This window comes from Camelus ferus, chromosome 11 (genome assembly GCF_009834535.1).
Source record: "Camelus ferus isolate YT-003-E chromosome 11, BCGSAC_Cfer_1.0, whole genome shotgun sequence".
NCBI classification, from domain to species: domain Eukaryota; kingdom Metazoa; phylum Chordata; class Mammalia; order Artiodactyla; family Camelidae; genus Camelus; species Camelus ferus.
In genome coordinates this window covers 50,344,965-50,360,152 of record NC_045706.1, presented here as the reverse complement: position 1 = coordinate 50,360,152, position 15,188 = coordinate 50,344,965, and the positions used below count along the sequence as shown (strand labels likewise).

The 15,188-nt window shown below is 50.4% G+C and overlaps 1 protein-coding gene across 8 annotated transcripts in view; it reads left to right on the top strand.

Annotated features, from left to right (window-relative positions):
• The window catches only part of LRRC20 (leucine rich repeat containing 20), a 63,362-nt gene extending 54,038 nt beyond the window's left edge, over positions 1 to 9,324 (top strand). For 5 of the 8 annotated variants that reach the window (XM_014556270.2, XM_032491557.1, XM_032491556.1 and 2 more), the window contains one exon: positions 4,029 to 6,583. In XM_014556270.2, the coding sequence (XP_014411756.1) occupies positions 4,029 to 4,183 (155 nt within the window). In that variant the 3' untranslated portion in view covers positions 4,184 to 6,583. Of the gene's footprint in view, positions 1 to 4,028; positions 6,584 to 6,613; positions 6,729 to 8,626 lie in introns of those variants that run through there. The other 3 variants (XR_004324009.1, XM_032491559.1, XM_032491558.1) reach the window with 3 other exon arrangements.
• Positions 9,325 to 15,188: the final 5,864 nt, after the last annotated feature.

The window sequence follows — 15,188 nt, the reverse complement described above, 5'->3', positions numbered from 1 at the left end:
AGGTGCAGGCTCCACACTCACTGGCTGGGATCCCTTGGGGATGGAAAATTGAGCATTCTGGCTGGAAAGAGATTGTCTGGATCAGATGTGAGACAGCTAGCCACATGTAAACTCTCCAGTGTATCCACCCTGGGCAGCCTGTAGGCACCATGATTTGTTTCTAAGCGGCCAAGGAAGCCAGAGAACTGGTTGGAGAGCCTCTGATCCCAATTCCAGGAGGGACCTTAGATGTGTTGGGGCCCAGCCCCACCCAAAGTGGGACTCAGAAATCACTGCTCTCTGCTGGATTACCTCTGTGCTCAGTACCCTCTACCACTTCCCTGGGTGCAGACCCCTCCTCCTTTCAGCATCCATTTAGTCCATGGGCACCACACACATGAAGAATACTTTTCTGGATCGATCATTTCTATCATCTTGCCTCTAACTGGTCCCACTGGCATGAAACAAATTTGCCAGTCAATAGTACCAACAATTAGTGAAGGGAGGTCGAGCTGGCCTCAGAGAAGTAATTTTCTCTAAATACTGCCCACTCTGATTCTGCTGCTATTATCTTAAGCTTCCATAGACATAGGCAGGAGTCTGGGAGGGCTGTCTGAGTAGGTAAGAAGCTGGTTCCCTCTGCTCAGGTGGGAGGAGGGGCAATAGAGCATGGGGTCTCTGGCTACAGCCTTGTGAGATGATGGGAAGATACAGTGGACTGTGCCCCCAGGAGTCAGCATTCATGGTGTTTAATCCAGGCTGGGGTCCTTCTTCCCTTCCATGGGCCACGGGGTGGCTTTAGTTCCCACCCAGGATACTAGAGCTCGCAATAGAAGTTCATTACTCACCACTGTGACCGTGCACCTGGGGGCCCTGGGAAAGTCAAAGGATCATTACTCTGGGTTCATAAAAGGATTTTAGAACCCCACATCCTACATCCTAGAATCACAGGCTGAAAGAGAAAAAGTAACCCCAGGTGCCTTGTGGACTCATAGCCTCTCACTGTTTGTAATAGTGAAAGTTGGAAACAACCTGAATGTCCAACAATAGAAACAGGAGCCCAAGTGTGGTCCCTCCATTCCATGGACTACCATGCAGCCATAATAATGTCACCAACTTGTAGCCAGAAGAGATGTTAACAGTGTGTCATCAAGAAAAGCGTAGTATCTGGGGGTCCATTTTTTAAAACATAGATGTGCACGCACATATACACACGTATGTTAAAAAGTTCGTCATGACGTATGCCTCACATTAACAGTGATTAGTTCTAGGTGGTGATTTTCTATGGGTGATTTTCTTCTTGCTCATCAATATTTTCTCATTTTCTAAATTGGATTACTGGTGCTAAAGGGTCACAACCTTGGTCCACAGACGTTCTGGGCTGTGCCCAGAATGGGTCAGGCTGGGGAAAGGGCCCTAACTCTTGAATGTACTGAGGTCAGAATTGTTTAATCAAGTGGTGTTGATGGTGGGTCCACTGTGTGCCCAGCTCAGCGTGGTCCTGAACCTGAAGGAACTTATGATCTAGCTCAGGAGGTAAAACATTCATTCATTAATTCATTCAACAACTAGCTATTGATCACCTGTGAGCACGTACGGGGTGAACAAACATGTCCCAGGTTGCAGAGTGTGATGTGTGATACAGGTCTCATGTAAAGTGTTAATGGGAGTTTCGATGGGGACCAGCAGAAGTGAGTGACAGGGGCAGGGGCCTTTGAGCTGGAATTTGAGGATCAGCAGGACTTTGGCTTCTCTTCCTCTCTAGGGGGACCAAAGTCCAGGGACCTAGCTTCTGTTTCCACCATGACTCTGATGTGCCATGTTGCCCTGGGAAGCTTATGTAGCCTCTCCAGCCTCAGTTTCCCCATCCATAAAATGCAGATCATTTCAGATCCTCTTCTCCACACTCCAGGCATCTCCCCTCTTGTCAGAGTGTTCTGAGTGTAAATGTTCTTTAGGCTTTATCCAGAAACTCCCTCTTGGGCTTCTTGCTTGCCAACTTGGCTTGTCTGATTTGTTGATTCTGCCAGCTTTGACACAGTCTGGTGGCCCCATTGCTCCTTCCTCTAAGCTGCTCGAACGACTTTAGCAGTTAAATCAGGGGAAAGGGATACACTTAATCCATCACTGTCCTTCAGCAGAGTGGTTTGGAGAATGCTTCAGACCCTGAAGAGGCCAGCTCAGTGGGTGGTACTTGGAAATGACAGGCTGAGAACTCAGGCAGCACTGCTCTCTCTAGGCCTGGAGTCACGGAGATTTGCTTCAAGGCTGGGGTGCAGCTGGTCTTTGTGCCACGCCTGGCAAATCTCTGCAGGGGCATCACAGGGGGACCCTCCCCACCCACTCCTGTCTCATGAACAACAGCTCTGCAGCCCACAGGCCTCCCTGACTGCGGGATGGAGGAGTCATGGAGTCCAGAGAGAGAAAAGTCCTTAGCAGCCCCCTAGTTCAACCCACTCTGGAGAAACTGAGGCAGAAGCAGTGGTCCCCAGTGGCACGTGGGGAGATGGGTGACTTAGCAGCTCTGAGCCTCAGTCCTCATATCTGGAATGAGGCTGTATTGACAGTTGAGGGTATGATGCCCTCAGCCTGGGGTTCAGTTCTTAGTGAGCTGCTCAGTGAAACTTGCCTGTGATCACCTTCTGGGGGCTCAGTGGCCAGCGAGAGCACCAGCTCTGGCCTTGGCCTTGCCCCTGTGTTGTGGGATGAAGCCCGTGGGCTTTGGGATCAGGAACCGTCCTGCTTTCACCACTGACCGGCTTAGTGATCCTGGACCTTGTCAAAGAAAAACCAGAGCTGAACAATGGTTAAAGCAGTAAAAACAGATTTTATCCAGGACTGTCGCAATAGGGGGAAAGAGACTTCAGTACAGAATGGAGCTCAATTCCAAATACAGTATGGACAAGTGGAAATTTATAGCCAAGGAGAGAGAAGGCTGGAGGTCAGTGTATGAAAAATTTAAAAGGAATCATCAGGGGTGAGAGGGGGTCCTGGCTAAACAGACCTTACAGTGTTCCTGCTGAAGGCTGGCCAGGGTGATCAGACATCACCTGGGGAGTGCTGGGGTATCAGAAACCTGTTTAGATATTGAGGGAGGAGGATTCTGGCTAAACAACATAGCAGGATTCTTGCTAAAATTGGACAATGAGAGATGAACATGGAAGCACAAAAGTCAGGCTTAGTTGAAAAATCCAGGGGAGCCAGAGCAGATTTAGAGAATCTTGGTCAGCATGGAGAATCTGAGACTCACTTTCCTTATCCGCAAAATGGGTCATTATGAGGAACTACCTAGCACGGGGCCTCAAATATCAGTTCCCAGAAGCAACCTCCTTTGCTGGGCCTATTTAACAGCTCAGCCTCCCTGGGCCTGGATTTCCTCCTGTGTTACATGGAGGTTATAATACCCTGTGAAATGACCTGACTTCTTAAAAAGCCCAAGGCAAGAAGGTTTTCTTCTCTGGGCTATCAAGGGTAGAGGGGATGGTGTTTGTCCCACCTGCCCACTGTTGGCCATGGCTGTGGTACTAATATGAAGAAAGAGAAGCTTCCAAGTAATTAGCCCTTTTCTTCTCAGCCATTATTGGTAGGAAGAATGGGAGCCCAGTTTTGCATGAAGAGAGCCAAGAAATGCCACAGGCAGCCCCTTCCTTCAGCCCCCACTCCAGCAGCTGCCCCACCCAGTAAAGGGCATAGAGGAGCAGGCTGCTGGCAGCTGTGTCATGTGACATTAGCATCCGAATGAGCTCCAGAGAAAGCAGACGGTGGGTGGGAACTAGTATCAGTTGATTTTGCTTTTCCTTCCTCCCCAGAGTAGCATCTGCTCATAACCTTGCATTCTGGAAATGACTTATTTCTGGGCCTCAATTTCCTTTAATAATTGTATCTAATATTCATTGAGTACTGTTAAGAGTACAGGCAGGCCTGGTGAGCCCCGATGGCCCCTCACACAGGGCCGGGCGCCAGGCGCTGAGCCCGCGTCAGGTGATCCATCGTCCTTCTTCTCTGCCCGCTTGGCCCCGCCCCCTGATCTGTCCCTCTTTCCTCAACAGACGTGCCTGTGGAGAAGCTGGCTGCCATGCCCGCCTTGCGCAGCGTCAACCTGCGCTTCAACCCACTGAACGCCGAGGTACGCGTCATCGCCCCGCCACTCATCAAGTTCGACATGCTCATGTCTCCAGAGGGTGCGCGGGCCCCCCCACGCTAGGCCTCCCTCCTCATGCCCGCCCAGCAAGGGGCAGAGGCCACCTGGCCTGGTTCCCTGAAAGGAGGGAGTCCCACAGGCCCATGGGAGGCCAAGCTTGGGGGGCTGGGGGTGGGTGGGCTGAATAGTGCACGGCGGGAGGGGTGCAGCGGTCCAGGATAGATAGCATAGAGCAGCAGTGGGCCCTGGGATGCCCAGAGGCAGGAGGTGGGCAGGAGTCCAGACTCTGGGCATTCACAACTTCTGTGCAAACCTGGGCAGATCCTCACCTTCTCTGAGCCTTGTCATTTAAGAAAAGGGGTGGCAGTGGGGGAACCTTTTCCTCCTTTGGGTTCCTTGGAGGTTTTGAGGGGAGCACATGCCTCCAAGTTACCTTCAAATCATCGGTACCTTCTGGGCCCACGGATGAGCATCGCTGAACATTTTCTGGGCCCCTGTGGGTTTTGAGGCCTTGTTTCTAATGATGAGAGCCAGCCGCTGCCCTGAGAGGGACAGAAGACAACCTCCATCTATTTATTGCTTCCTGAGAACTGACCCAGATGAGGCCCACCACAGTGCCCCATCTTCAGGCCTGTGGGTCCTTGGATTGGTGGGAACTGGAACCAGGAGTTGTAGGAAAGCTGCGGAGAGAGTGTGGCCTGGCGCTGCATCAGGGCGGAGAACGTTTGTGTAGGAGCCCAAGGACCAGCAGGCTGGACACTGAGGAGCAAATCAAGTTGGCTCTGCCCTTCCTCATGATTAAGAAATCGGCAGGGTAGGAAGCCCTAAATGCTCCATCCTTCCTTCTGGAGTGACTGCGTGTGCCTGGTGTCAGCCCTTGAGCTGCAGGAGAGGTGGCCCGGAGAGAAACAAAGCCATCTGTGCCTGTGCCACCCTCAACACAGTGCCCCTCCAGCAGCAGTCTGGTTGCCTTGTCACTGATCCACGTCGGGGCACTATGGACCATTGGATTTGTGGCCGGCCAGCTCCCAGGCCACCACCCAAAGCCCTGATGACCTAGTCATCTTGGAGTCTAGGGTGTGGCCAGGCAATAGGATGACCAACCATCTTGGTTTTCCCAGGACTGAAGGTTTTCCTGGGACATGGGACTTTCATAGCTAACACTGGGACAATACCTGGTAAACAGGGGCAACTGGTCCCTATACCAGGAAAGGACCTGGGGCTCTTGCTTCCTGACAACACCTGTGGTTTGGAGAACTCCTGACCCCTGGATCACCAGGTATCTACCTCCCACCTTCTCATCTGTGGAGCAAGCAGACTTGGAGCTCAGAGCCCACCAGGTCTGGTCTGTGGGAGACTCCTTAGGCCCTAGGACTTGGGGAAGCCAGGCCACCCAAATCCTACATCCATGGGGCAGTGGCCACTTTTCTACTCCTAGGGTTAGGCTGTTCATAGCTCAGACCACCGCTCAGAGCACTAACCCTTCCTCAGAATGCTCCCAGTCCCATTCCCCCTCCCCAGCTCTGAGGCCTGCCCCTGCCCAGGCCCCCTGTCTCTTGACAAGTGGCTGACAGGTTGGGCCATTGTTGGTCCATCATTGAGCACTCAGTGTCCCAAGAGATGCCTTGTTCACCCTGCTCGTCTCCCAAGGCCTCGTTGGTCAAGCTCTGGGAAAAGGGTTTCAGGGTGAGGAGGTCAAAACGATTTCTAGGGCTTCCAAGTTCAGCCCTGGACACTGGGGACAAGTGGGCCTGCAGTCCAGCCCAGGCTGTCCTAGCCCCATCCAACCTGTGTCTTGGCGTGGGGTTTCTCTTTGTTGAAGAAGGGGTGCGCTTTTCTGACACTCACAGAGGCACTGTATGGCCAGAGCCTTGCAGCTCACGTGTGTCCTGTGGGCCAGCAGCATGGGCATCCAGAGGAGCTCATTGGAAATGCAGAATCCCAGGCCTCACTTTAGCGCTCCAGAATCAGAACCTGCATTTCAAAAGATCGCCAGGTTATTCCTGCAAGCACTTTACTGTTTGAGAAGCAAGGGCCTGGCGGTGACCCTGGGGATGTCCTCAGAGCGGAGGGCGAAGGTTCTCAGCTCTCCCCCTGCAATGCCAGGGCTCTTAGTCTGTGCTCATCCCCCTCCCTAAACCAGCCCCCAGAGACCCTGGCCTCTTAGATCTCTTCAGAGTCTGCATGGCACTCCCACTGAAGGGACTGACCCAAAGCCACAGGAGATGAAGGCTAGGTTTGCCCCGCCCTCTGGAACCTTGACTTTCTGGGTAACCTCTGCATGCCCAGCTGCTGCTTCCCCAGGTCCTCACCACAGGCCCTTTGAAGGGGTTGCTTCTGGAAGCTGTCTTCCACTCTGCTTGGAGAGTTTGCCCTTGGGCAGGCAGAGAAGCCCCCAAGTCAGAGCCCACTGTGTGAGTGAGCCCTTAGCTTCAGTCTGCAATAAAGAACGCCTTGGTTTCATCTGCCTGGTTGGTGTTGATTCATTCTCAGGGCACAGATCTTACGTGGCCCGGGTGTTAATCCTATCCACCAGTGAAGAGGCTGAAAGCATGAGATAAAGAAGCTAGAGGAAGGTGAGGCTCAGAATATTCACACTGGGTGCAGGGTGCTGCTGCAGAGCACTAAACATCAGCCTTGGGGGGACGGGTACTCAAAAGGACAAAGGGGCCCGCTGTCCCCCAACTTCTCCCTGACTGATGCCACCCTTACAATTTACTTCTCAGGCTCCTAGGTTCTCAAGGAGGGGTCTCTGGACCAGCAGCATCAGCCAGGGAGCTGGCTGGATGTGCACAGCTTGGTATCTCCCGACCCCCCATCTACAGAATCAAATGCTCTGGGGGTGCTGCCCAGCACTCTGTTTTAACAAGCCCTCCGAGTGTTCTGGTGCAAGTTAGAAACCGCTTCTAGGTTCAGAGTCAAAGTCAGTTTTTGTTTTCTAAATTTGGAGGATCAACCTGAGTTTGCCTTGAGTTTTAGGCCAGACACTCCATTATCTGTATTTAACAAACAGAGGACTTAGTGGGTACCAGGCAGCGTCTAAGCAAGTTACAGATGTTAACTCGTTGAATCCATGTAACAACCCCAGCTAGCTCTGTGAGTTGGACAAGTCCTTTAACTGTCTCTGATCCAGTTTCCTGCCTGTAAAGGGAAGGGGCTGCACTCGGAGATCCCTGAGGGTTTTTCCAGAACTTACATGGTCACTGTTTCTCTGATTTCTGGGGGCTCTGCTGTAACTGTCCCCTGTGGACCAGCCTGGGCTCAGGCTGCTACCACCCCCACCCCAAAGGTCAGACAGAAGGCTCCCACCTGACTCTCTTCCTGCTGAATGCTGGCTCAGCAAAAACATAGCTCTACCTGTTGGTCCTACAAAGCTGAGCTGACTCTTCTCCCAGTAAGGGACAGCTCTACCAAGTCTTTCTGGCATATCAGAGTTGAGAGGGCAAAGTCATGGTAGTGAGGAGATTTTGGAGTCTGGTTTCCGGTGGGACTTTCGGTGCAGGGAAGGGCACCTTGACTAGGATCGCATAAAGGTCATGACATAGTTTAGGACCGGTGGGCACCAGAAGGAGACATTTTAATGCGAGGGATTCAACGAGTCTTACGGTGTAACCTCTTTTGACGCTATTTACTGAAAAGCTGAGCAGTTTGATGTGCCTTTAAATAATTATTTCAGGAGTCTTCTAGAATCAACAATAAAGTAATTTACAACTATTACTTCCTGGGCAAGTTTCCTGGAATAGCACTGTAATGTTGAAGATGGTGGAATACAAAGATTCAGTAATGTTAACAGTAAGCTGTGTGGGGCTACAGGGTTGTTTTGTTTGAGATTACATCTGACATCTAAGATTGTATTAGCTTCAGATGTGTGACATAATGATTTGATAGATGTATGTGCTGCAAAACAACCATCATAATAAGTCTAACACCCATCACCACACATAGAGGGTTTTGGTTCTCAGTCTCCCCCAGATACAGTATTAGATGCTAGGGCCCTACTCTGGAGCTGCCCTTTACATGAAACATGCCTGTCCCTTCTCAGAAAGCTGGCCCTGGGGCTGGGAGTAATTCCTGGAAGGGTAAGTGTTGGCAGCCACCCTAGAAGGCCTGGCCAGAGTCCTGGGAGAGATGCCAAGGCCGGGAAGGGCAGGCCTGGGAGACGATGTCACACGCAGCCGCGGGGCCGGCTCCAGGAGCAGTGGGATCGTGTTGTGGACGTGGGCCTCGGCCAGGTAGGCCAGAACCATCTCTCGGAAAACCAACACAAGCCCAGCCGCTTCCCGTCCGAGCAGGGCCACTCGTTGAGCACCAGCTGTTCATCAGCACTGGGCAAGCACTTGTGTGTTTTCTCCTTTACTATGAGCAACACCCCCTTGGTGCTCACTCTCCCGATGAGGACAGGCTTAGGGCTTGGGGGTTAGTGTGTGACTTGGAAAGAGTAGAGCTGGGGTTTGAACTGCAAGACTGGCTTGGATGGGAGAAATGATTGCTTTTTCCAACTCACAGGTTCCTTCTCCCATAACTTTCCTGTGAAGAGCCTCCGAGGACTACAAGTGCAGAAGTCTTCATTTTGGTCTTTCATCCCTCCAAAGCCATGGTGTTGTGGCTGGAGCTTTTGCTAAGTGGACTGGCAGGTAGCCAGTATGCATTACCTAGGAGAGGACCCCAGTCTCCCCAACTAGCTTGCCTCTGTGCCTGAAATCCCACCAGAAGGAGAGCATTGCTTTTGGTTAAGCATCACCTTCTCCCTGTGATCTTATTCCACCCCTAATAGGATTGCGAAGGGGGTTCCTATAGACCAAATGGAGAGGTTGGATGGGGCTCTTGCTGCTCGCAATGTGGTCCTCGGATGAGCAGCATCAACAGCACCTGGGGGTGTGTTAGGCTAGAGTCCCTCCCTAGACTTTCTGAATGAGAATCTGCATTTTAAGCCCCACCTGATCCATGAGCATGTTTAAGTTTGAGAAGCTTGACTTTTGAGTACTTTGAGATCCCCTCTCACCTTCTCAAAGTCCCTGTAATAGACAATGCCAGAGTGTAAATTTCAGAAGCAAAAACCATGAATCTTATAAATATAAGATGATCATGTGTCAAAGATTTTATTCAACTCATTAATGAATGAGGGAACCCAGAAGATGGTAAAGCTGGTTCCCAGAGTATCTGTATAGTCTTTTAAAAAAAAAAGAATGTTAGAATAAGATTGCTGTTTTGCCCAGCACGGGTCAGTGTCCTGCAAGGCAATATATAGTCAATGTTGAGGGGTGGGGAAGGATAAATTGGGATTTGGGGATTTGCAGATACTAACTACTATATATAAAATAGATAAACAGCAAAGTCCTACTGTATAGCACAGGGAACTAAATTCAATACCTTGAAATAGCCTATAATGAAAAAGAATATGAAAAGGAATATATATATATGTACAAATGAATCACTGTGCCATACATCAGAAATGGACACAACATTGCAAATCGACTATACTTCAATTAAAAAAATTAGTCAGCATTGGGGCTGACTTTCTTTTCCACTGGACAGAAATCCACAAGTTAACATGTAACTTCTCAGCATCAGTCCTTAACTAATAACAGAACCACAGTGGTACATTCCTGTGGGCAAGCCTATTAAACAGAGCCTCACACATGCAGTTACCACCATGGCTCCATCTCTAGGTTTTTGGTTCTGTTTCCTAATAACAGATTCCCCTGGGGGATGTTAGTATTCCCGGGACCAGGTTGACCATCTGCTCTGTGTTTCTGTTGAAGGACAGGAAACACCCATAGCTTGAGGGGAGAGGAAGGAGCCAGAGGTGCACACAGGAGACCAGGAGATAAAAGCTGCTAAAATAAAATTTACGCCAGCAGCTCACCCTGTGTCTATGACTGTGCTGAGTGTTTTCTCCACAACAACATAGGCAGCTGCTATTTTTATTTAATTTTTACGGGTGACACCGAGGACCGGGGAAGATGGAACCTGGCCAAGGTCAGACACTAATCGATGGGGCAACCAGGAACCAAACCAGAGTCCATGTCCCTCAGCATCAGTGTCCGGGGCCTGGAATTGGTTTACACGAGGAGCCCAACCTCGTCTGGAGGAGAGCTGTCCACCTTTCTCGAGAGGCTTCAGCATCTTCCTGAAGATGTGTTCTTCTTGACACCGTGGAGAGTCACCTGTGAAGCCTTCACCCCCCAACGCCTGGGTGCAGGACCCAAGCCAGAGAGATGGAGTTCCTAAGGATGTGCCGGCCCCTCCTGAGGAGGGGACTTCTTCTTACCCTGGGTTCTCCAGAGGAGAAAGTAGACCTCAGAGAGAAAGTTCTTCTGGTCCAAACCTCTCCCATCTTATAGACGGGAACATGGAGCTCCAGAGAGAAGGTTCCAGAGGGCAAGTGGAGTACTTGCCCAAGGACGTGCAGGGGGCTGGTCACAGAATGTCCAAGTTTCCTGGCTCTGGCCCTGAGTTCCTTCTGGGGCCCTTGGTGTGTCTTGAGCTCGTCTGCTTAGCACTCACAGCCTCTCCTCCTTGGCCCCGCTGCCCTGGCTGTGCTGTGGAAGTGAGTCAGCCATTAGAACTCTCGCTTTTCAATATAAATGCAGATAACAACCCTTCCTTGAGGAGAGCTCAGTAAGACGCATTTTAAAGCAGTTCGAAGGAAGCGATCCTCACAGCCAGTTAAGAAGAGGGAGGGGTACCCAGGAAGGGACCCCCCTCTGGCCCAAACCTCAGCCTCTCTGCAGCTCCCCTGGCCTCCTCACTCTTCACAGGGACAGTCCCTCAACCACGACCAAACAGATGTTAAAAATGCTGGCAGTGTGCCAGGCACCTGCTTTCCAGGGGTTATATTGCCACTAGGCTGAAACCCCTTTCCCTTTCCCGTGGATTCTGAGCCTTGTCAACATGGTGGCAACACCAGTGGCCTTCCTGGCCCCAAAGGCCTGAATACATTTCCAGCCAGGGAGATAGAGACCAGGTCTCCCACTGGAGAGTCTCAGCTTTCCTACCACCAGGGAGATAGCCCACAGGGCGCTCTGCGGCTTTGTGCCAAACCTCATCCTGGGCACCTACCAACTCCCTTAGGCATCTCAGAACACACCACAACCCTGCTTAGAGGAGAGGGAATGCCTGTGAGAGGTCAGCACAGGCCTCGTGCATTCCACCCATGCCCAGGAAGGATGCTAGGATGGGCACACTGCAGCCAATGACAAGGGGTCTCAGCTCTTTGGGGTGGGAGGAGCGGTTATAGGCTAGATAGGGAGACAGGTGTGGGAAGAGAAATAGTACTTCAGTCTCAAGATGGTGGTTCTCAAACTTTGCTACACATTAAAATTACCTGGGGATCTTTGAAAAGTACTGATGTAGTGATTTAATTGGTGTAGGGTGTGGCCTGACCATGGAGGGGTGGGGCTTAAAATCTCCCTGGGCGATAGTAACAGGGAAATGCTGGTCTAAGAGCTATTCTAGAGATGTAGGAGCAGAGGATGGAACAAGAGACAGGGTGATGGGCAGGTGGGAGGAATAAGGAGTGGGATAGCAAGAGATGGCCAGGCAGTGGGGACAGCACAGGCAAAGGCATAGTGCACCTGAAGAGGAATGGGGGATGCTCGGTGAGGAAAGTGTGGGTGATCAAGGATGACACAGGAGTCAGGGCTGTAGGTTGTGAGGGGTGGGCTTGTATGGCATGTGAAGTTTAGGTGTAATCTGAGAAGTACCTGGAAGCCCACAGGAGGGGCACAATTAGATTCATGATTTGGGAAGATCATTTGGAACAGTATGGGGGGTGGACCACAGGCAAAGCGATCATTCATTCATTATATCTCCTCATAAGCTGACTGTGAGCTCTCTGAGACCAGGACCCTTGTGGAAGGCAAAAAGCCAAAAAGGGGCTAGCTGTGGGTCTCCACCTTGCCTGCGTATTAGAATCACCTGGAAAGTTTTGAAAAAGTACCAGTGCCTAGGCCCTAACTGTCAGAAACTCTGATTCAACTGGTCTGCACTAGGATCCCAGCCCTGGTGATTTTTTTCTAAAGCTCCCACTTGTGTGATTCTCATGTGCAGCCAAGGTTGAGAACCACTGGCCTGGAGAGATTTAAGAAGTAGCAAAAGGGCTCTGAGCTGAATTCAGTCCACAGATGTATTTTGTTTGGCCTGCATAATGTTTAAAAGTAATTTTGAGTTAGTTGCCCAACTATTTAAAATTGGGAGTTGAAATCTTTCATGAAAAATACCTGGGTTTCTGGCTTCTGAAAATTTGTAGAAGTTGGCAACCCTGAGCCTGCATTCCAATGGCAGTGATCTCCTGGAGCGGAATGGCAGAAGCAGGGCAGGAGTGCCCTAGGGGCCACACCAGGTCATATTCATTTATGCATCGGATCGCCTGCGCAGCCCCTGGGAGGCCCCTGGGTCTGCCACCTGCTTTATGTTCATGCTGTGCAGGTGGATATTTTTCCCTGGGAAGACAACACAGCAGGAGGAGAGGCCAGCAGGGGAGGGGAGGGATGATGAGCCCACTTGGGAAGAGGTGGGACTTCCAGGTTGGTGTCCACTGAGAGCTAGAAATGTGGGTACTTGAAGACCAGATCAGTGATTGCCAGATGATTTGCTTCTAATCCCACCTCCCTTTTCACGTTGATGCCCAGAGAGGTTGAGCAACTTGCTCAAGATTGCACAGTAAGCAGAACTTGCTCTAGAACCGGAGACTCCTGACTCCCAGACACAGTATCACACAGCCTAACACATGGCACACTGCCAGCCCTGGACCTCAGCCAGGTTGCTTGGCTATGCTTCACTTCCTCCAAATTCACCACAGCCCATTAAATTTTCCCTCTCTTGGGTGGCAGCTACTGTTTCGTTTTCCCCAAGGAGAAGGGCAGTCCTTCAGTCGCGTTGTTTTTCCTTTGACCTCCCTCAGTGCCACCCAGAAAACTCTATTCTAAGAAGGTTCCACACACCCCTCCCCACTCCCTTCAGACCCTTCTCCAAGCAGTTGTTCACATTGATTCCAGTTGGCACAGGAAGCTCTCCTCCCTTCAAGGACCTTCTCAATCCCACTGCTTTCCTGCCACCTCCTGGCATCCAGCTTTCCAGGCGGACATCAATTTCCAGGAAGGTGAGGCTTTCTGTGAAAAAGACTCCCTAGGCCACAGCACGTGAGCCTAGCTACAGCTGTTGGGTCTGGGGAGGTGGGATGGGGAGCAGCACTCCTGAAGATGAGGGTGAGGCCAAGGTCTTGGCCAGAAAGGACAGAGCAGGAAGCCCTGAAGGGCAAAGAAGTGGTGGGGCTCCTCGAGATGAACAGGGACTGCTTCGGTGCCCTGGATGACTGTGCCCATAATTTCTCAGATTCTTCTACAGGGCCAAGAACCTTGAAGTGGGGGCAGCAGGGCCAATGCCCTAGGATTCCAGAGAAATGTTCTGCTTCTTTCCTCCACTGTCCAGCTGTGCAATATTGGGTAAGGCATTAACATCACCTGTAAAATATGAGCGATGATGCCCTTGCTTGGCTGAAGATTCAGGGCTGGGACATACCCCAACTGATGGTCAAGTGAACCTGAGGGGAAGGCATGACCTGAAATAGAGCAGTGGTGGTCAGGTTTCCTGGGCGCCCCTTTGGAGTAGGGAGGGGAGAGAGAAGAGACACTTTTTAGATCTACATGGAAAGACCTTTACCTAATCTATCTGTTCAGCCTCCACTCATAACTTTGGGGATAAGGAAGGGCACTGTGTCGGGGGCACTTGACTTTTAATCCTCCCAGCAGTCTTGAGAAGATGATACATTCCATTTTACGGAGGTGGGGGGATGTACTTAGGGAGCTTAAGTGACTTATCCAGGGCCGCACAGATAATAAATAGTGGAGGCTGAATTCTATCCATGGCACTTCCCTGCCTGCCCCTCAAAGGCTGGGGCACTGAGTTTGTTTTGAATGGTGCCACGTGTACTCTGGCATAGTACAAAGTTTCTGATGGTGAAACAGAGAAGTCTGTAGAAGAGGAGGGAGAAGGAGGGAAAAGAGGCTCTATGATCCAGAACCATTCAAATAAAAATGATGGCAGGTGGGGGAATTGACCACAAGCTTAAGTTAATGCACTAGAATGATGTGGCAGCTGAAGAAAGAAGAAAGGGAAGAGGAAAGGAAGAAGGAACAACAAACAAACAAACAAACAAAACAACAACAAAAAGGTGAGACTGGACTATTCAAAGTCTAGTTCTCAAATAAACATAGCTCATAGTTATTGAGCACCTGCTAAGCCAGGCACAGTTGTAAGTGTTTTACTATATGGTAGGTACTATTATTATCCCTATTTTGTAGATGAAGGAAAACTGAGGTAAAGAGGGGCTATATAACTTTCTCAAAGTCACATATACAGTAAATGGCAGTGCTGGATATAGATTTTACAGCTGTGTCCTGAACTCTGCATTGGTCAAGGGGGTGTGATATGACCTGTCAAGATTTTGGGTCCTGACTCTCAGGGAAACTTCAAGAACTGTACTTCCACAGGAAGGTGGATTCGAGATAATAATGATACGATAAGTAACATTTATTGAGCTCTTACTCTCTGTCAGGCATCATTTTGAGTGCTTTCCATAGAGGAGGTCCATTCATCTTCACAACTCTAGGGGACAGGAATTATTATTCCCATTTTACAGATGAAACTGAGACAAGTCACAGGAAGCAAAAAGCTCAAAGATACTCAAGTGTTTCATTTGCAGAAGGGCAGACTTGAGAGGGCACTCTCCTTTCTTCTGACCCTATGAAGGGTAGTCCCCCAGATAGAGTGATTTGAGGGCTTAAGTACCACTGCTGGCCATTAGCATCCAGGTGGCTGCCCAGGTCAGGGTTACGCTCAGTGACCTTTAAGGCCTTTCTGGTTCTGACTCCACCTAGAATAAACCCCTAATCCCAAATAAAGGGAGGAATGAGCCATTGACTTTCTTTTATCTGCCTGGAACCTGGGATCTTCATTCATATAACAAAAGAAGGTGGCCTCCAATCCAGCTCAAAGGACCATTTGTTGGGCTTCTACTACGTGCTGGGCAGAATCTTTGACATCATTTCATTTATTTCCCTCAAAG